This window comes from Rattus norvegicus, chromosome 2, assembly GCF_021556685.1.
Source record: "Rattus norvegicus strain SHRSP/BbbUtx chromosome 2, alternate assembly SHRSP_T2T, whole genome shotgun sequence".
NCBI classification, from domain to species: Eukaryota; Metazoa; Chordata; class Mammalia; order Rodentia; family Muridae; genus Rattus; species Rattus norvegicus.
Window position 1 is genome coordinate 182,259,494 of NC_141535.1, and position 23,824 is coordinate 182,283,317.

General features: G+C 39.9%; 1 protein-coding gene across 1 annotated transcript in view; it reads right to left on the bottom strand.

Moving 5' to 3' along the window:
- Positions 1–23,824, bottom strand: part of LOC148006719 (TD and POZ domain-containing protein 1-like) — a 29,602-nt gene continuing 5,778 nt past the window's right edge. The window contains exon 2 of the mRNA XM_087641177.1: positions 1–736. Within this exon, the coding sequence (XP_087497303.1) occupies positions 1–736 (736 nt within the window). The remainder of the gene's footprint in view (positions 737–23,824) is intronic.

Consider the following 23,824-nt stretch of genomic DNA (forward strand, 5'->3'; position numbering starts at 1 on the left):
CTAAGATTGCTTTAGGCATTTGAGTGAGGGCTCCAAGAAAGGGCAAGGTGTAGAAGTCAGGAGCTGGAATGTTTGAGCCACCAAGTGGGGTTGTGACTCCATTATTGACTTCCACCCTGAGGTCTCACAGAAATCAGAAGCATGAAGTATAATGAAATCCAGAAACTGAGTCTTGAGCTGCTCTGTGCTGTGGAGGTCAGCCAGGATGAGAGTATGTGCAGCATTCTCCACAGAGAAGTTCCTGCAGAGGGCATCCACACACATGACCTTCAAGTCCTCCAGGCCATACTTGTCAGCAGCTGCCAGCACACCAATAGCCATGGAGTGGCTGTGAATGTTCGATGCCTTCCCCATGTAAATGAAGCCCATCATCTCCTTGAAGACTTGGGGATCCAGGTCAACCTCAATATGGTTCTTTAGGCTCTCCTGCATTTCATGTTCAAACATGGCTCTGAAAACTGGAGAGCAAGCTGCTAGAATGGCCTTGTGAACTCTGAATTCATGACCAGCTACAAGCAGGCAACAGTCTGTGAAGGTGGAATTCTCCCACAGCTCCTCTAGGTCAACTTTTAGTATGTGCCTTGAATCCTTGATTGCAGGTGTCATGTTCTCTCCAGGCATACTAAAGTGTAGTCCTACTATGCTCACCTTGCAGCAGAGGGTGAGCTGGTCCTCAGGAAGAAGCAAATGCTGATGAGAGAGTAGGAAACTCTGAAGGATGAACTTTTTGAATCCCCTGTGTTGGTTTCACAGAAAGCTTACTACTTTGGGGCTCCTCATAATTTGACATTTCTTTCTGTGGGCATCTATAATCCAAAAGTGGAACTTTGCCCACAATGGGCTCTCTGGACATCTGAGCAACCCCACATAAACTGACAGGTAATCTTTGCTTTCTTCATCATTCCTGTTTGGATGCATTTGCAAACACCATGCCACTTTGTCATTGTTCTTTAATGATAATCATGGTCTTGAAATCCTTTCCTGATTTCTTTCCATGCAAAATCAAAAGTTGCTAATGGTCCACTCAAATTTCTGAACACTGGTACATGTATAGTCCCAGGTCTTCTGACATTTCTGCTGGAGGTAGTTTGGAGGGTAAATTTGATCTGAAAACAAGAAGGAGAAGTTACTTCTTCCCCTCTATCCTCCATCTGTGCTGAGAGCTGGAGCAGTCCCACAGCCCTAGGACACAAAGCCTGCCCAGAGAGAATTGATCTGCCAGGGGTACTCTCACATCTAAGCCCACAAGTGGGACCACAATTTCTTTCCAATGTTTGACCAACAAGAGTCTCACTGGCAGTGCTGGGGGGATGCTGTAGCCTGCAGGACTTAGTACAAGACACTTCTAGTCTCTAACTTCTCCCAAAGGCTGTTCCACAGCCCTCCAGCAAAGATTACCGGAGAGAACTGGTCTTGAGAACTGGTTCCCTAGTAGTGCTCTCACTCTTAGGACCACAGGTTCACAGGCTTAAAGGCCCAAAGTAGAGACAATTTTCAGTTAGAGAAGGTAAGACCATATAACATGCAAGATAACCAGATGGCCAGAGGCTAGCCAAAGAACCTGAGCAAAAGAAACCAAAAATACATGGCATCATCAGAACGCAGTTCTCCCACCACAGCAACTGGATATTCGAACATACTAGAAAAACAAGATTTGGATTTAAAATCACATCTCATGATGATGATAGAGGACTTTAAGAAGGACATAAATGAGTCTCTTAAAGAAAGACAGGACAACACAAGTAAACAAGTAGAAACCTTTAAAGAACAAACACAAAAATCCCTTAAAGAATTATGGGAAAACAGGACCAAACAGCTGAAAGAATGAAAAAAAATCATCCAGGATCTAAAAATGGATCTAGAAACAATAAAGAAATCACAGAGGGAGACAACCCTGGAGATATAAAACCTAGGAAAGACACCAGGAGTCATAGATACAAACATCACCAACAGAATACAAGTGATAGAAGAGATAATCTCAGGGGCAGAAAACGCCATGGAAAACATTGACAAAATAGTCAAAGAAAATGCAAAAACAAAAAGCTCCTAACCCAAAACTTCCAGGAGATCCAGGACACAATGAGAAGAACCAACATAAGGATAACAGATATAGAAGAGAGCAAAGATTTCCAACTTAAAGCACCAATAAATATCTTCAACCAAATTATAAAAGACAACTTCTCTCACCTAAAGAAAGATGCCCATGAATGTACAAGAAGCTTACAATATTTCAAACAGATTAGAAAAGAAATGAAATTTTTGTTCCTCACATAAGAGTCAAAACACTAAATATATAAAACAAAGAAAGAATACTAAAAGCCATAAGGGAAAAAGATCAAGTTATATACAAAGGCAGACCTATCAGAATTACACTAGTTTTCTCAACAGAAACTTTGAAAGCAAGAAGATCCTGGACAGATATCCAACAGACCCTAAGAGAAAACAAATACCAGCCCAGGATACTATACCCAGCAAAACACTCAATTACCATAGATGGAGAAACCAAGATATTTCATGACAAAACCAAATTTACACAATATCTTTCCACAAATCCAGTCCTACAAAGGATAATCAATGGAAAACTCCAACACAAGGAGAAAAACTACAACTTAGAAAAAGCAAGAGAGTAATCTTTCAACAAACCCAAAAGAAAAGTCTCAGAAACCTAATTCCACCTCTAACAACAGAAGTAACATGAAACAGCAACAAGTATTCCTTAATATCTCTTAACATCAATGGACTCAGTTACCCAGTAAAAAGACATAGACTAAATGACTGGATATGAATGAGGACCCAGGTTTTTCTGTATACAGGAAGCACACCTCAGGGACAAATACAGACACTACCTCAGAGCAAAAGGCTATGAAACAATTTTCCAAAGAAATGATCCCAAGAAACAGTCTGGAGTAGCCATTCCAATATCAAATAAAATTGACTTCACCAAAAGTTATCAAAAAGGTAAGGAAGGACATTTCATATTCATCAAAGGAAAAATCCAGCAAGATAAACTCTCAATCTTGAATATCTATGCTTCAAATGCTAGGACATCTGCATTTATAAAAGAAAGCATAATAAACCTCAAATCATACATTGCACCTCACACAATAATAGTGGGAGACTTTAACACCACACTCTCATTAAAAGACAGATCATGGAAACAGAAACTAAACGAAGCATAGAGAAACTAACAGAAGTCATGAACCAAATGGATTTAACAAATATCTATAGAACATTTCATCCTGAAATAAAAGAATATACCTTCTTCTCAACACCTTATGGTAACTTCTCAGCAATTTTCCATATAATTGGTCACAAAACAGGCCTCAATATATTCAAGAAGACAGAAATAATCCCATGCATGCTATCAAATCACCATGAACTAAGGCTGGTCTTCAATAACAACAAAAACAACAGAAAACCCACAAATACATGTGGGCCAAACAATGCTCTATTCAATGACAACTTAGTCAAGGAGGAAATAAAGAAAATAATTACAGACTTTTTAAAATTTAGTTAAAATGAAGGCAGAATATACCCAAACTTATGGGACACAATGAAAGCAGTGCTAAGAGGGAAACCTCATAGCTCTAAGTCTTCCACAAAGAAACCGGACAGCTCATACACAAACACCTTGACAATACACTTGAAATCTCTAGAACAAAAAGGAGCAAATTAACCAAAGAGTAGTAGAAGGCAGGAAATAATCAAACTCATGAATGAAATCAACCAAGTAGAAACAAAAAGAACTATACAAACATCAACAAACCCAGGGGCAGGTCCTTTGAGAAAATTGAACACTTAACCATACTGACTAGAGGAAAGAGAGAGTATCCAAATTAAAAATTTCAGAAATGAAAAGAGACACATAACAACTGAAACTGAAGAAAGTAAAAAAAAATATCACTTGTTACTACAAAAGTCTATCTTCAACAAAACTAGAAAATATGGAGGACATGGGAAATTTTCTATACTGATGTAAGATATCAGAGTTAAAGCAGGACCAGATAAACTATCTAAACAGTCCCATAAGCCCCTAAAGAAATAGAAGCAGGTATTAACAGACGCCCTACTAAAAAAAAAAAAAAAAAAAAAAGCCAAGAGCCAGATGGATTTAGTACAGAATTCTGCCAGAATTTCAAAGAGGACCTACAAACAATACTCTTCAAACTATTCCACAAAATAGAAACCAAAGGAACTCTACCCAATTACTTCTATGAAGTCACAATTATGCTTATACCTAAGACACACAAAGACCCTACAAAAAAGAAAACTTCAGACCAATTTCCCTCATGCAAAAATTCTCAAGAAAACTCCCCCAAACTGAATCCAAGAACACATCAAAATGATCATTTATCAAGATCAAGTAGGCTTTATCCCAGGGATTCAGGGATGGGTCAATATGAGGAAATCCATCAATGTACTCCAATATAAAAACAAATTCAAGGAAAAAAGCACATGATCATGTCACTAGATACTGAGAAAGTAATTGACAAATTCAATACCCCATTATTATAAAAGTCTAAGAAAGATTAGGACTGCAAGGACCATACCTAAACATAATAAAAGCAATATAATGCAAACCTGTAGACAACATCAAACTAAACCGAGAGAAACTTGAAGCAATCCCACTAAAATCACGGACTAGACAAGTCTCTTCACTTGCTCCCTACCTATTCAATATAGTACTTGAAATCCTAGCCAGAGCAGTTAGACAACTAAAGGAAGACAAAGGGATACAGACTGGAAAGGAAGAAGTCAAAATATCCCAATGTGAGGATTATAGGATCATATACTTAGATGACCACAAAAAATCCACCAGAATACTCTTGCATCTCATAAACAACTTCAGCAAAGTGACTGGATATAAAATTAACTCAAACAAATCAGTAGCCTTCCTCCACTCAGAGGAAAAACAGACTGAGAAAGAAATTAAGGAAACAACACCTTTCAAAATAGACACAAATAATAGAAAATACCTCGGTGTGACTCTAACCAAGTAAGTGAAAGATCTGTATGGCAAGAAATGCAAGTCGCTGAAGGAAAAGAAATCAAAGATCTCAGTGGATGGAAAGAATTCCCATGCTCATGGATTGACAGGATTAATATAGTAATGTAGTAATAGCAATCCTGCTGAAAGCAATCTACAGATTCAATGCAATTCCCATCAAAATTCCAACTCAATTCTTCATAGAAAGAGTAATTTCTAAATTCATTTAGAATAACAAAAGACCCAGGATAGTGAAAACTATTCTCAACAATAAAGGAAATTCTGAAGGCGTCTCAATTTCTGACCTCAGGCTGTATTACAGAGCAATGGTGATAAAAAAATCTTATGGTATTGGTACAGAGATGGGCAGGTAGATCAATGGAATAAAATTGAAGAACCCAAAATGAACCCACACACCTATGATCACTTGATATTTGACAAAGTAGATGAAACAATCCAGTGGGAAAAAGACGGAATTTTCTACAAATGGTGCTCATTTATCTGGTGGTCAGCATGTAGAACAATGCAAATGGATCCACTCATATAACCCAGTACAAAGCTCAAGTCATAGTGGATCAAGGACATCCATATCAAACCATATACACTCAAGCTGATAGAACAAAAGTGGGAAAAAAAACATTGAAGATGTGCTCTGGGGAAATTTTCCTGAAAAGAAAGAACATCAAGGGCTTATGCTCTAAAATGAAGAATTTACAAATGGGACCTCATAAAATTACAAGGCTTCTGGAAAGCAAAGGACACTAACTTTGATTAGAACAAAATGGCAACCAACAAATGGGGAAAAGATCTTTAGCAACCCTACATCTGATAGAGTGCTAGTATCTAATATATGCAAAGAATTCAAGACATTAGACTCCAAAGAATCAAATATCCCTATTAAAAATGGGGTACAGAAATAAACAGAGAATTCTCAGCTGAGGAATTTCCAAAGGCTGAGAAGTATCTAAAGAAATCTCCAACACCATTAGTCATCAGGGAAATGCAAATAAAAACAACCCTGAGATTCAACCTCACACCAGTAAGAATGGCTAAGATCACAATCTCAGGAGAGAAGACATGCTGGCAAGGATGTAGAGAAAGAGGAACACATCTCCCTTTTTGGTTGGATTACAAGCTGCTACAACCACACTGGAAATCACCCTGGAGGTTCCTCAGAAAATTGGACATAGTACTACCTGAGGACCCAGCTATACCACTTCTGGGCATATACTCAAAAGATGTTTCAACATACACTAAAGACACATGCTCTACTATGTTCATAGCAGATTTATTTATAACAGCCAGAAGCTGGAAAGAACTCGATGTCCCTCAACAAAGGAATAGATATAGAGAATAGAGGAAAATTTGGTACATTTACTCAGCTTTCAAAAGCTGTGACTTCATGAAATACATAGGCAAATGGATGGAACTAAAAAATATCATCCTGGGCTGGTGAGATGACTCAGCGGTTAAGAGCACTGACTGCTCTTCCAGAGGTCCTGAGTTCAATTCCCAGCAACCACATGGTGGCTCACAACCATCTGCAATGAGATCTGATGCCCTCTTCTGGTGTGTCTGAAGACAGCTACAGTATACTCATGTAAATTTAATAAATCTTAAAAAAAAAGAAAAGAAAATATCATCCTTAGTGAGGTAACCCAATCAGACAAAAAAAGACACGGTATGCACTAACTGATAAGGGGATATTAGCCCTAAAGCTCAAATTACCCAAGATAACAATTCACAGACCACATGAAGCTCAAGAAGAAGGATGACCAAAGTGTGGATGCTTCAGTCCTTCTTAGAAGGGAGAACAAAAAATGTCTTAGGAGGAAATACAGAGACCAAGTTTGGGGCAGACACTGAAGCAAAGGTCATCCAGAGACTGCGCTACCTGGAGATCCAGCCTATTCACATGTAGCCAACAAACACTGACAACATTGTTGATGCCCAGAAGAGCATGGTGACAGGAGCGTGATATAGCAGTCTTCCGAGAGACTCTGCCAAGAGCATGACAAATACAGAGGAAGATGCTCACAAACAGTCATTAAACTGAGAACAGGGTCTTTTTTGGAGGAGTTAGAGAAAGGATTGAAGGAGCTGAAGGAGTTTGCAACCCCATAAGAACAACAATACCAACCATCCAGACTCTCAGGGGCTAAAACACCATCCAATGAATACACCTGAACCGACCCATGACTCCAGATGCATATGTAGCAGAGGATAGCCTTGTTGGGCACCAATGGAGAAGCCATTGGTCCTACCAAAGCTGGAACCCCCCCCCCAAAGTAGGGGAATATAAGTGTGGGGAGGCAGGAAGGGGTGGGTGGATGTCAAGGTGGATGGGTTGGGGAACACCCTAATAGAAGAAGGGGTTTTAGGATGAGGGTTAATGGATGTAAATCCAGAGAATGGGATTAAATTTGAAATGTAAATTTTTAAAAATCCAATAAAAATATTTGTTTAAAAAACAGAAAAACTATGCAGACAGATATATACATAAAACAATGTCTAAATCCAGTATTTACTTAGTCCACAAGGTTTAAAGTCTCAGGTGTTCCTCAGTATATAGCAGAATCCTCAAGAAGGTTCTAATGCCAGTGAAGAAATCGCTTGCTAGTAAGATGAAAGCAAGCAGGCAAAGACACAAAGCTTCCTTCCTCTATGTGCTTACACAGGACTCCAGAAGAAGGTGTGTCTTCTTGTTTCACCTCCTGAATTAAATGTGTGTGTGTGTTTTCCTGCTTGAAGACTCAGATTAAAGTTGTGTGCTTTTCTGCACATAGAGTCTGTATTTAAACTGGATCTATCTATTTTCAATTTAAGCCAAAAAATGTTTAAAAGGCACCATCTAGTTTGTATGCTACTTCAATTCACAGGTAGGCCAGAGAGAAAGCATAAGCATCACAAGTGTACTTCAGTTACTGTGGTCAGTCTTCCACAAATGAAGGGACCATGTCAATCTCTGCACAGCTCTTATTTACCCTTGTGCTGATCTTACATGGATTCCTACCATAAACATATTAAGAGAAGGAGTGTTTCCTAACATGTCTGAATGCTGAGTGTGTTGTAAGACCCTATAGTTGTATTACCTCAGGAGAGCAACCCACAGATCACAAATTGACAAAGGGAACAATACAATAGCAAGAGGTTTAATAATCCATGTACGTGGGGTTGCTCATCCATGCAGGGAGAGGCAACTGTGAACTCAAAAAGCACACAACTTTTATTCTTTATAGAGGGCAGACTTTAGCAACAGGACTAGCTGGCTCATTGTCATTGTTGGTGCACAGGACAAAGGATCTTATCAGGTATTGGATGGCCTGCTCAAAGGCCTGTTCTTGGCTTAGTTAGTCACTTTCCTTATACAGCCCTACACCTGGCCTTGGAAAATTACTGGGAAAGGACTAAGTTGGCAAGTCTTTTAGAAGTGGGGTGGGGGAGAAATTGGGAGGTCTGGCAGGATCAGGATGACATCTTGTGGTTTTTCTCAGGATTGACCATAGGGAGGATTAGGGGGTCTTTCGGAGAAGAGTTATCTTTGTTTTGTCTTATCTTAGCTTGGTCATTCTTCTGATTGACATCTTGATCACCAAAACTTTGTCATATCACTAAGCAACCTGACATCAGATGTATTTCTCAAAACCTTGTTTATACATCTTTGTTTTTTATATATATGAAACTTTATTTCTTCATTCCCCCTTTTTCTTTGTCATGATTTTAATCTTAAAATCATAACTCAATCTCATCACTAGTGACAAGCTCATATTGCTGTCTTAACACCATTAACTGTACCATACTAATATGTTCTCTAATAAGCAATAAACCAGAGTTGTGAACCACAGGGAAAAATTGAACATGGTTTCAAAACAACTTTTGACTTGAGCTCTCTCTTTTTTTGTAAAAACTTTGTTCCAGTCCTTCTGTAATCTTAGCTAAATTGCCTTTAACTCTTCCTGAGTGGTCTATAAAAACAGCATCCTTCTTTTAATGCAGCACACAGGCCTCCTTCTTTGAGGAACAGTATGTCTAATCGTCTCTTACTCTGAAGGACTACCTCTGAGAGGGAAGTTAGGGATTCTTGGAGGTCAGTTAAAGTCTTTTCTATTCTTTCTATTTCTAAGTCAATGGCAGCTCTCAATTTTCCATAAGGTTGTGTTGCAGGGCAATGGCAGATGTCCCTGTGGCTGCCCCTGCAGCACTGAAACTCAACCCTAAGATAATTGCCAGTGTAATCCCCAACTCTCTTTTGTGTCTTACTAAGTCTTTAGCATCAGGATCCCTATAGTTCAGTATGTCCTCATAAGGATGGTATAACAGTCTAGGTACTATCTAGACTAACACAGGAAGTCATGATTGTTATTTAGAACCTCCAGACAGGTCATCATGCCTCCGGTCTGGTGGGAGGTGGGCCCTGCCCACTGGGTCGGTGCGTCCCCAGCCACCGTGCACCTACCAGTGCACGTGGAGAAAGCGACCTGCAAGGGTCGGACGGGGTGGGGGCCATACCTCACCCATGGGCTTGTCTCAGTAATTAGTCTGTAGAAGAATTGGAGCAGAAGGAAAGTTCTTGCCAATTTAGCGGGGGGAGTCCCAAACCGGTGGATCCCTGCCCACAGCAGCTCTCTGCTCCCAAACCCCGTGGGAGAGAGACCTCACTGCCTGGTCAGGTGGGCACTCCTGAGGCTGCAGATCGGAAGAGACCACCAGCACTGCCCACCCCTGCTCACATCCCTGGCTGAAGAGGAAACTGTGCGTCTGAGACACCCCTAGAACCAGAAGGGACTGACTGGATAAACAGTTCTCTGCACCCAAATCCCATGGGAGGGAGAGCTAAACCTTCAGATAGGCAGAGACGCCTGGGAAACCAGAAGAGACTGCACTGTGCACACATCTCTGATGCCAGAGGAAAACACCAAACATCATCTGGAACCCAGGTGCACGGAAGCTCCCGGAAAGGCAGCACAGATCTTCCTGGCTGCTGCCACCGCGGAGAGCTCATAGGCAGCACCCCACAAGCAAACTTGAGCCTCTGGACCACAGTTAAGACCAACTTTTCTGCTGCAAGTGACCTGCCTGTTGAACTCAAGACACAGGCCCACAGGAACAGCTGAAGACCTGTAGAGAGGAAAAACTACACGCCCGAAAGCAGAACACTCTGTCCCCATAACTGGCTGAAAGAAAACAGGAAAATAGGTCTACAGCACTCCTGACACACAGGCTTATAGGACAGTCTACCCACTGTCAGAAATAGCAGAACAAAGTAACACTAGAGATAATCAGATGGCAAGAGGCAAGCGCAGGAACCCAAGCAACAGAAACCAAGACTACATGGCATCATTCGAGCACAATTCTCCCACCAAAGCAAACACGGAATATCCAAACACACCAGAAAAGCAAGATCTAGTTTCAAAATCATATTTGATCATGATGCTGGAGGACTTCAAGAAAGACGTGAAAAACTCCCTTAGAGAACAAGTAGAAGCCTACAGAGAGGAATCGCAAAAATCCCTGAAAGAATTCCAGGAAAACATAAATAAACAAGTAGAAGCCCATAGAGAGGAGTCACAAAAATCCCTGAAAGAATGCCAGGAAAACACAATCAAACAGTTGAAGGAACTAAAAATGGAAATAGAAGTAATCAAGAAAGAACACATGGAAACAACCCTGGATATAGAAAACCAAAAGAAGAGGCAAGCAGCTGTAGATATGAGCTTCACCAACAGAATACAAGAGATGGAAGAGAGAATCTCAGAAGCAGAAGATTCCATAGAAATCATCGACTCAACTGTCAAAGATCATGTAAAGCGGGAAAAGCTAATGGTCCAAAACATACAGGAAATCAAGGAATCAATGAGAAGATCAAACCTAACGATAATAGGTATAGAATAGAGTGAAGACTCCCAGCTCAAAGGACCAGTAAATATCTTCAACAAAATCATAGAAGAAAACTTCCGTTACCTGAAAAAAGAGATACCCATAGGCATACAAGAAGCCTATAGAACTCCAAATAGATTGGACCAGAAAAGAAACACCGCCTGTCACATAATAGTCAAAACACCAAACACACAAAATAAAGAAAGAATATTAAAAGCAGTAAGGGAAAAAGGTCAAGTAACATATAAAGGCAGACCTATCAGAATCACACCAGATTTTTGGCCAGAAACTATGAAAGCCAGAAGATCCTCGACAGATTTCATACAGACACTAAGAGAACACAAATGTTAGCCCAGGTTACTGTATCCTGCAAAACTCTCAAGTAACATAGATGGAGAAACCAAGATATTCCATGACAAAACCAAATCTACCACAATATCTTTCTGCAAATCCAGCACTACAAAGGATAATAAATGGTAAAGCCCAACAAAGGAGGTAAGCTATACGCTAGAAGAAACAAGAAACTAATCGTCTTGGCAACAAAACAAAGAGAAGAAAAGCACACTAACATAACTTCACATCCAAATATGAATATAACAGGAAGCAATAATCACTATTCCTTAATATCACTCAACATCAATGGCCTCAGCTCCCCAATAAAAAGACATAGATTAACAAACTGGATACGCAACGAGGACCCTGCATTCTGCTGCCTACAGGAAACATACCTCAGAGACAAAGACAGACACTACCTCAGAGTGAAAGGCTGGAAAACAACTTTCCAAGCAAATGGTCGGAAGAAGCAAGCTGGAGTAGCCATTCTAATATCAAATAAAATCAATTATCAACTAAAAGTCATCAAAAAAGATAAGGAAGGACACTTCATATTCATCAAAGGAAAAATCCACCAAGATGAACTCTCAGTCCTAAATATCTATGCCCCAAATACAAGGGCACCTACATACGTAAAAGAAACCTTACTAAAGCTCAAAACACACATTGCACCTCACACAAAAATATTAGGAGATTTCAAAACCCCACTCTCATCAATGGACAGATCATGGAAACAGAAATTAAACAGAGACGTAGACAGACTAAGAGAAGTCATGAGCCAAATGGACTTAACAGATATTTATAGAACATTCTATCCTAAAGCAAAAGGATATACCTTCTTCTCAGCTCCTCATGGTACTTTCTCCAAAATTGACCATATAATTGGTCAAAAAACGGGCCTCAACAGGTAGAGAAAGATAGAAATTATCTCAAGCGTGCTATCGGACCACCACGGCCTAAAACTGGTCTTCAATAACAATAAGGGAAGAATGCCCACATATAGGTGGAAATTGAACAATGCTCTACTCCATGATAACCTGGTCAAGGAAGAAATAAAGAAAGAAATTAAAGACTTTTTAGAATTTAATGAAAATGAAGGTACAACATACCCAAACTTATGGGACACAATGAAAGCTCTGCTAAGAGGAAAACTCATAGCGCTGTGTACCTGCAGAAAGAAACAGGAAAGAGCATATATCAGCAGCTTGACAGCACACCTAAAAGCTCTAGAACAAAAAGAAGCAAATACACCCAGGAGGAGTAGAAGGCAGGAAATAATCAAACTCAGAGCTGAAATCAACCAAGTAGAAACCAATAGGACCATAGAAAGAATCAACAGAACCAAAAGCTGGTTCTTTGAGAAAAACACCAAGATAGATAAATGCTTACCCAGACTAACGAGAGGACACAGAGAGTGTGTCCAAATTAACAAAATCAGAAATGAAAAGGGAGACATAACTACAGATTCAGAGGAAATTCAAAAAATCATCAGATCTTACTATAAAAGCCTATATTCAACAAAACTTGAAAATCTGCAGGAAATGGACCATTTCCTAGACAGATACCAGGTACCGAAGTTAATCAATAATAGATAAACCAGTTAAACAACACCATAACTCCTAAGGAAATAGAAGCAGTCATTAAAGGTCTCCCAACCAAAAAGAGCCCAGATCCAGACGGGTTTAGTGCAGAATTCTATCAGACCTTCATAGAAGACCTGATACCAATATTATCCAAACTATTCCACAAAATTGAAACAGATGGAGCACTAGCGAATTCCTTCAATGAAGCCACAATTACTCTTATACCTAAATCACACAAGACCCAACAAAGAAAGAGAACTTCAGACCAATTTCCCTCATGAATATCGATGCAAAAATACTCAATAAAATTCTGGCAAACTGAATCCAAGAGCACATCAAAACAATCATCCACTATGATCAAGTAGACTTCATCCCAGGCATGCAGGGATGGTTTAATATAAGGAAAACCATCAACGTGATCCATTATATAAACAAACTGAAAGAACAAAACCACAGGATCATTTCATTACATGCTGAGAAAGCATTTGACAAAATTCAACACCCCTTCATGATAAAAGTCGTGGAAAGAATAGGAAATCAAGGTCCATACCTAAACATAGTAAAAGCCATATACAGCAAACCAGTTGCGAACATTAAACTAAATGGAGAGAAACTCGAAGCAATCCCACTAAAATCAGGGACTAGAAAAGGCTGCCCATTCTCTCCCTACTTATTAAATATAGTTCTTGAAGATCTAGCCAGAGCAATCAGACAACAAAAGGAGATCAAAGGGATACAGATCGGAAAAGAAGAGGTCAAAATATCACTATTTGCAGATGACATCATAGTATATTTAAGTGATCCCAAAAGATCCACCAGAGAACTACTAAAGCTGATAAACAACTTCAGCAAAGTGGCTGGGTATACAATTAACTCAAATAAATCAGTTGCCTTCCTCTATACAAAAGAGAAACAAGCCGAGAAAGAAATTAGGGAAATGACACCCTTAATAATAGACCCAAATAATATAAAGTACCTCGGTGTGACTTTAACCAAGCAAGTAAAAGATCTGTACAATAAGAACTTCAAGACACTGAGGAAAGAAATTGAAGAAGACCTCAGAAGATGGAAAGATCTCCCATTCTCATGGATTGGCAGGATTAATATAGTAAAAATGGCCATTTTACCAAAAGCAATCTACAGACTGAATGCAATCCCCAGCAAAATACCAATCCAATTCTTCAAAGAGTTAGACAGAACAATTTGCAAATTCATCTGGAATAACAAAAAACCCAGGATAGCTAAAACTATCCTCAACAATAAAAGGAGTTCAGGGGGAGTCATTATCCCTGAACTCAAGCAGTATTACAGAGCAATAGTGATAAAAACTGCATGGTATTGGTACAGAGACAGACAGATAGACCAATGGAATAGAATTGAAGACCCAGAAATGAACCCACACACCTATGGTCACTTGATTTTTGACAAAGGAGCCAAAACCATCCAATGGAAAAAAGATAGCATTTTCAGCAAATGGTGCTAGTTCAACTGGAGGGCAACATGTAGAAGAATGCAGATCGAACCATGCTTATCACACTGTACAAAGCTTAAGTCCAAGTGGATCAAGGACCTCCACATCAAACCAGATACACTCAAACTAATAGAAGAAAAACTAGTGAAACATCTGGAACACATGGGCACTGGAAAAAATTTCCTGAACAAAACACCAATGGCTTATGCTCTAAGATCAAGAACCGACAAATGGGATCTCATATAACTGCAAAGCTTCTGTAAGGCAAAGGACACTGTGGTTAGGACAAAACGGTAACCAACAGACTGGGAAAAGATCTTTACCAATCCTACAACAGATAGAGGGCTTATATCCAAAATATACAAAGAACTCAAGAAGTTAGACCGCAGGGAAACAAATAACCCTATTAAAAAATGGGGTTCAGAGCTAAACAAAGAATTCACAGCTGAGGAATGCCGAATGGCTGAGAAACACCTAAAGAAATGTTCAACATCTTTAGTCATAAAGGAAATGCAAATCAAAACAACCCTAAGATTCCACCTCACACCAGTGAGAATGGCTAAGATCAAAAACTCAGGTGACAGCAGATGCTGGAGAGGATGTGGAGAAAGAGGAACACTCCTCCATTGTTGGTGGGATTGCAGACTCGTAAAACCATTCTGGAAATCGGTCTGGAGGTTCCTCAGAAAATTGGACATTGAACTGCCTGAGGATCCAGCTATACCTCTCTTGGGCATATACCCAAAAGATGCCTCAACATATAAAAGAGACACGTGCTCCACTATGTTCATCGCAGCCTTATTTATAATAGCCAGAAAATGGAAAGAACCCAGATGCCCTTCAACAGAGGAATGGATACAGAAAATGTGGTACATCTACACAATGGAGTAATACTCAGCTATCAAAAACAACGAGTTTATGAAATTCGTAGGCAAATGGTTGGAACTGGAAAATATCATCCTGAGTGAGCTAACCCAATCACAGAAAGACATACATGGTATGCACTCATTGATAAGTGGCTATTAGCCCAAATGCTTGAATTACCCTAGATACCTAGAACAAATGAAACTCAAGACGTATGATCAAAATGTGAATGCTTCACTCCTTCTTTAAAAGGGGAACAAGAATACCCTTGGCAGGGAAGAGAGAGGCAAAGATTAAAACAGAGACTGAAGGAACACCCATTCAGAGCCTGCCCCACATGTGGCCCATACATATACAGCCACCCAATTAGACAAGATGGATGAAGCAAAGAAGTGCAGGCCGATAGGAGCCGGATGTAGATCGCTCCTGAGAGACACAGCCAGAATACAGCAAATACAGAGGCGAATGCCAGCAGCAAACCACTGAACTGAGAATAGGTCCCCTATTGAAGGAATCAGAGAAAGAACTGGAAGAGCTTGTAGGGGCTCGAGACCCCAAAAGTACAACAATGCCAAGCAACCAGAGCTTCCAGGGACTAAGCCACTACCTAAAGACTATACATGGACTGACCCTGGACTCTGACCCCATAGGTAGCAATGAATATCCTAGTAAGAGCACCAGTGGAAGGGGAAGCCCTGGGTCCTGCTAAGTCTGAACCCCCAGTGAAATGGTCTATGGGGGGAGGGCGGCAATGGGGGGAAGGTTGGGAGGGGAACACCCATAAGGAAGGGGAGGGGGGAGGGGGATGTTTGCCCGGAAACCGGGAAAGGGAATAACACTTGAAATGTATATTAGAAATACTCAAGTTATTAAAAAAAATTTTAATAAAAGTTTAAGTAAAGATTAAATTCACATAAAAAACCAAAACAAAACAAAACAAAACAAAAAAAAAGAACTTCAAGACACTGAAGAAAGAAATTGAAGAAGACATCAGAAGATGGAAAGATCTCCCATGCTCATGGATTGGCAGGATTAATATAGTAAAAATGGCCATTTTACCAAAAGCAATCTACAGATTCAATGCAATCCCCTCAAAATACCAATCCAATTCTTCAAAGACTTAGACAGAATAATTTGAAAATTCATCTGGAATAACAAAAAACCCAGGATAGCTAAAACTATCCTCAACAATAAAAGGACTTCAGGGGGAATCACTATCCCTGAACTCAAGCAATATTACAGAGCAATAGTGAAAAAAACTGCATGGTATTGGTACAGAGACAGACAGATAGACCAATGGAATAGAATTGAAGACCCAGAAATGAACCCACACACCTATGGTCACTTGATTTTTGACAAAGGAGCCAAAACCATCCAATGGAAAAAAGATAGCATTTTCAGCAAATGGTGCTGGTTCAACTCGAGGTCAACATGTAGAAGAATGCAGATCGATCCATGCTTATCACCCTGTACAAATCTTAAGTTGAAGTGGATCAAGGACCTCCACACCAAACCAGATACACTCGAACTAATAGAAGGAAAACTAGGGAAGCATCTGGAACACATGGGCACTGGAAAAATTTCCTGAACAAAACACCAATGGCTTATGCTCTAAGATCAAGAATCGACAAATGGGATCTCATAAAACTGCAAAGCTTCTGTAAGGCAAAGGACACTGTGGTTAGGACAAAACGGTAACCAACAGATTGGGAAAAGATCTTTACCAATCCTACAACAGATAGAGGCCTTATATCCAAAATATACAAAGAACTCAAAGTTAGACCGCAGGGAGACAAATAACCCTATTAAAAAATGGGGTTCAGAGCTAAACAAAGAATTCACAGCTGAGGAATGCCGAATGGCTGAGAAACACCTAAAGAAATGTTCAATGTCTTTAGTCATAAGGGAAATGCAAATCAAAACAACCCTGAGATTTCACCTCACACCAGTGAGAATGGCTAAGATCAAAAACTCAGGTGACAGCAGATGCTGGAGAGGATGTGGAGAAAGAGGAACACTCCTCCATTGTGTTGGTGGGATTGTAGACTGATACAACCATTCTGGAAATCAGTCTGGAGGTTCCTCAGAAAATTGAACATTGAACTGCCTGAGGATCCAGCTATACCTCTCTTGGGCATATACCCAAAAGATGCCCCAACATATAAAAAAGTTACGTGCTCCACTATCATCGCAACCTTATTTATAATAGCCAGAAGCTAGAAAGAACCCAGATCCCCTTCACCAGAGGAATGGATACAGAAAATGTGGTAAATCTACACAATGGAATATTACTCAGCTATCAAAAACAATGACATTATGAAATTCGTAGGCAAATGGTTGGATCTGGAAAATATCATCCTGTGTGAGCTAACCCAATCACAGAAAGACAAACATGGTATGCACTCACTGATAAGTGGCTATTAGCCCAAATGCTTGAATTACCCTAGATGCCTAGAACAAATGAAACTCAAGAGGGATGATGAAAATGTGAATGCTTCACTCCTTCTTTAAAAGGGGAACAAGAATACCCTTGGCAGGGAATAGAGAGGCAAAGATTAAAACAGAGACTGAAGGAACACCCATTCAGAGCCTGCCCCACATGTGGCCCATACATATACAGCCACCCAATTAGACAAGATGGATGAAGCAAAGAAGTGCAGGCCGATAGGAGCCAGATGTAGATCGCTACTGAGAGACGCAGCCAGAATACAGCAAATACAGAGGCGAATGCCAGCAGCAAACCACTGAACTGAGAATAGGACCCCTGTTGAAGGAATCAGAGAAAGAACTGGAAGAGCTTGAAGGGGCTCGAGACCCCATATGTACAACAATACCAAGCAACCAGAGCTTCCAGGGACTAAGCCACTACCTAAAGACTATACATGGACTGACCCTGGACTCTGACCTCATAGGTAGCAATGAATATCCTAGTAAGATCACCAGTGGAAGGGGAAGCCCTGGGTTCTGCTAAGACTGAATCCCCAGTGAACTAGACTGTTGGAGGGAGGGCGGCAATGGGGGGAGGGTGGGGAGGGGAACACCCATAAAGAAGGGGAAGGGGATGTTTGCCCGGAAACCAGGAAAGGGACTAACACTCGAAATATATATAAGAAATACTCAAGTTGATTAAAAAAAAAAGAGCTTGAAAACACCCTTGTTAGAGTCACTGGCCCTGGCCTTTCTAATTATACACAAACCCTCCCACCTGTACATAGGTGAAAGAAAAGGGGTAGCCAAGGGTGTACTCACCTAAACTTTCGGTCATTAAAAAAGAACAGGCTTACATAGCTGAGAAGCTGAGCCTTGTGACTCAAGGATGGCCAGCCTGCCTTTGGATCTACTACTGCCCTGTTCATTAAGGACACTGACAAGACAACCATGAAACAGAAATTTGTTATCACCACCTACTGTGCTATTGAGAGGAGCCTCAAGAATCCTCTTAGCCAATGGCTGTCCAAAACCAGATTGGTTCACTTCCAGGTGCTACTTTTGGGTACCCTTCACATAAGACATAACTCATCATCTGCCCCAAACCCAGTCCCCCTTGTCCGTTGCCTATCTGCAAATGTACAGCATGATTTCTCTATAGATTTTGGGCATATCTAGAACATCAGGCTGGACTTGACTGACATATCCTGGCCAGATACAGAGCAAATCTGCATCATAATTGGGAGAGGCTTTATCCAGAACAGAATCAGGTATGCAGGGTTGGCAGTGGTGAACTTGGACTCTATTATCTGGGCAACTGCTTTGCTTCTAGGAACATCAACACAAAAGGCTGAGTTGACGGCTCTAACTCAGGTTTTGAAGTTGGCAGAGGGGACTACAGCTAATATTTATACTGACAGCAGATATGTCTTTGCCATTGCTCCTATACATGGGTCTATATATCAAGAGAGAGTATTGTTAACTGCTGAAGTCAATACCATTAAAAATAAGGAAGAAATATTTGCTTTGCTGGGGACATTATGACTTTCTCTCAAAGTGACCATAGTGCTTTGACATGGGCATCAAAAGGGAACATCAGAAATAGCCCAAGGAAACAGACAAGATAATAAAGCCACAAGAGATGTTGCCAAGGCTTCCACCACCAACATGCTGGTATGCTTGCTACCCTCTAGCCTCCCAGCCATCCCTGGATATACTGCCAAAGACTAAAATATCAAAACAAATGTAATGAAATATAAAAAAGAGATGGATCATTGCTAACCTCTGAGGTTCTTACCATTCTAAGGAAGTTACTAAGCATTCCAATCATTTGATTCAGTAAGCTTCACCTCTAGGTCACCAAAAGGTAAAGTAATTGCTACATGGGGCAAGATATAAAATATTTCAGTTAGGATATTGGGTTGATTAGGTAATCTCACACTATCTTACCCGTCAGGTTGTAAATTCCTCAAGTCCTAATCAAGGAGCTCCAGGAAATAGAATTAGGGGCAAACAGCCAAGGGCTAAATGTAAATGGAATATACAGAAATTAAGCCTGGAACATAAGGATATAAATATCTGCTAGATTTTATACCTGCTTTTTAGTAGGGGCAGAAACCTACCCTACAAAGAAGGAGACTACCAGTATAGAAGCAAAAAAAACCCTGGAAGACATAATACCAGGTATACTTTGCTTACTCTCCTTGACAATGGACCAGGCTTTGTCTCTCAGGTATCTGATACTTTATAGCAGATTCTGGGATAGAGAAGGTGAATGGGACATTGAAGGAGGCCTTGCCTAAATTAACACTTGAAACTGGTAGTGATTAGGTGTCTCTCTTACCTTAGACCTTACAAAAGGTCAGGAATACTCCATATACCTTGGGTCTTACCCAATTTTAGATCCTATATGGGAGATTTCTTCCCATGCTCGTTAAATTTCAGTCTAGAAATCTAGCCAAATATGACCAACATTTGTTCTTAAAATCCTTGAACACTCTCCATAGGGTCCAGAAGCAACTCTGGCCTGCCACACACCATGTTTTATGTCTGCCACCCCGCCACCCACTGGGAAGTGCCTATACCATGATGCTGACCATGCCAAGAGCAGTTAAGGTGGACAGAATCGAGACATGGAAACAACCTTCCACTTTAAGCTTCCCAGGAGAGAGACGCTCTAAGGTGAATTGTCACAAGAACAATGGAACATCAACTCATGCCCACTTGATCTGTTAAAGTTGCACCTTCAACTTTTTTAATTCTGCTTCCTTTATGCTTTTATCTTACAACCCTCTCAGCTACTTCCCATTAGCCCCTCATTTTCGCTTGGATAATTGCTAACATTGACAAACTATTGCCAACCACCAGGTCAACCACACTGCCCCCAGTTGGGACTTTATTCCCATACTTACACTTTGACCTGGAAGATTTTCTGCATCACCTGTTAGACCACTGTGGGAGAAAATCCCACCCCAAAAATATTTTTACATGTACCCAGAGCAGCAGCCCCATCAGAGATGCTGCAAAGGAGACTTAGACTACTACTGTGCACACTGCCATTATGAAAGCAGAGGCTCCATCTACTGGGACCCTCACTGAAATCTGATTCCATCTAGCTAGTTAGAAATGGAAACTCCCACATTTCTCTCAAGCTTACTCACCTTGTAACCACATGACACTCAGCTTCATTGAAAGAAGAAAAGAGACCACCAGATGGGATTCAGGTTATATTTGGGGATTGAGATGATATACATGAAAAGGAGGTGCTTAAGTTAGACAGATTCTAAGGTAACCGTTGGAAATACTCTCTTCTGTCTTAAAAGATTTTAGACAGATTCCAGGGGTAAACATTGGGCCCAAAAAGGCCTGCTGATGCTGGAGTTCAGGGCCTTGCCTCCGCCTCTGCGTACCACTGCCCTATCATGGGAGTCACCCACTTTACTAGCTTCCTGTTTCAACAAAATCCCACTCCAACACTTTGATCAGCACATTTCAATTTGTGGAAGCTTCTTTCCACACACTTAATTCCTCTTGTCCTGATTGACACAGGACTGTTGGTTATGCTTAAATGCCCAGCCCCCCTATTATGATTGAACAACTATCTCTGGAAACTATTCACAGACCATAGGGAGTACTCAGTGTAGATGGCAGCCATCAGAAAGAGACAATGTGACATATAATCAATGATATGAGAAGGCCTTTGTATTGGAAATCACATACTCTCAGAAAATTCACATCTCTGCAAAATCATTGTAACTCTTGCCACTATAGAGTATGGGTGCATCCTGACTACAGAGGATGCTTTGTAGACTTGCTCAACAGGATTCATCCCTTGTATACACACCCTAGTTGTAAAATATCTTTTGCTTTCTGTATCCTGGTACAGCTAGTTCCCCCAATAACTTATTACACAGGGAAAGCATTCCCAATAAATTTCCAAGTGAAAATGGTTGTAGTGCCTTAAGTAGTATTATCCATCCTGCTTGGGATAGGAGTAGCTGGAGTAGTTGGCACAAGTGCTTCGGCACTAGTACTACAATCTAAAATATGAACAACTGAAAGACAATAGCCACACAATCTTCTCATTAGTTGCAAAAATAGACTTTGACAAAATCTACCATCCTCCATGACAAAAGTACTAAGAGACACAAGGGATATAACTGAATATAATAAAGCAATAGATCAAGACGAAGCCAACATCAACATAAATGGAGAGAAACTTGAAGATATTCCACTAAAATCAGGACAAGGTAAGGTTGACTATTCTGGATATATACCTATTAAATAGAGCACTTACTGTCTTAAAGCAATAAGCCAACTAAAGAAGATCAAGAATACACAAATATTTGTCAATGAAGAAGTCAAATATTTTTATATTTATTTAATATTAGGGTAGACACATGGCTCTAAAATTTCTACTGGAAAAGTCCTACAGCTAATGAACACTTTCAGCCAGTACCTGGATACAAAATTAACTCACAAAAGTCAGCAGCCCTCCTGTACACAGAAGTAGAATGAAATCAAGGAAACAACCCCTTTCACAACACATTCAAGCAATATAAAATACTTAGGACTAACTTTAAAAAAGAAAGCAAAGAACTTGTAAGATAAAAATCTTAAGTCTTTGAAGAAAGAACTTGAAGGAACTATCAGAAGATGGAAAATTTCCCATGCACATGGATCAGGGTTAACATAGTAAACATGGCCAAAACCAATCTACACATTGGGTTTAATCACAACCAAAATTGCAACACATTTCTTCACAGATCTTGAAAGACAATTCTCAACTTCATATGGACCGTCTACCTCCACAAAAACCAGGATAGCTAAAGCAATCCTTAACAATAAAAGAACTGTAGAAGTTTACACCATTTCAATTTCTGTTACTGATTTCAATTTGAATCATGGAACTATAGTAATAGAACCCACATGGGATGGCATAAAAACAGATACATTGATTACTGGAATTGAATTGAAGACCCAGACACAAATATATACATATTGGAAAAAAGACAGTATCTTCCATAAATGGTGCTGGTCTAACTGGATGGCTGCATGTAGTAGAATGCAAATAGATCCATCCTTTCCACCCTGCACAAATCTGAAGTCTAAGTGAACAAAAAAAACCTCAAGATAATAGCAAAATACACTAAATTTTATAGAAGAGAAAGTGGGGTGTAGTGGTCTTTAAATCATTGTCATAGGAGAATACTTTCTGAACAGAATACCCATAGTACAGGCACTACAATCAACAACAAATAAATGGAACCTCATGAAATTTAAAAGCTTATATTAGGCAAAGGACACCATCATTCAGACAATAGGAGACATACAGAATGGGATACTCCACATCTAATCAATGACTAGTGCCAAAAATAGACAAATAGTTTAGAAATCTAGATATCAAAAAGCCAAATAATCCAATTTTAAAATAGGGTACAGATCTAAACAGGGAATTTCCCATAGTGGAACCTCAAATGGCTTAGAAACACGTAAAGAAAAGTTTGATATCCTTAGTCATCAGGGAAATGCAAATCAAAACTACTTTGAGATTCCATCATACAATGTTCAAAATGGCTAAGATCAGTAATACAAGTGACAGCTCATGCTATTGAGTATGTGACCTAAGGGGAATAATTCTCCATTTATGGTGCAAACTTATACAAACATTATGGAAATCAGCATGTGTGTACTCAGAAATGTGGGAATTGTTCTACGCCAAGGTCCATCTAAACTCCTCTTGGGCATATGCCCAAGGTTATTTCACCCTAGCAGAGGGAGAGTTGCTAAGAGATGTTCAAACTACTCTAGTCATGATAGCCAGAAACTAGAAACAAACTTCTGTCCCTCAAAAGAAAAAAAATAAAGAAAATGTGGTACATTAACACAATAAATTATAACTCAGCTCTTTTTAAAAGATATCATGGAATTTTCAAATGGATAATACCAAAACAATTCATCCTGAAAAAGTTAACTCAGACTCAGAAAGATAAATATGGTATGTATTCTCAGATATGTGGTTACCAGGAGCTAAGTAAATGAGTGATTTACTAAAGCATTTGAGTGATGATTTAGATACATCGTTCAGCACAAACTTCCTAAAATACACCAAGGTGATCTTATCAGGGATAAGAATCTCAACTAGTCACTAGTCATCCCTTGTTACCAAATAAAGCTTCCAGTACTGGGACTGGGTTGCATTCGATTGAGTTGTTTAACCAAGAGGATCCCATGGAAGCTTACAAATGATCCAGGCTGTCACCAAGACAATGAGTTGCTGTC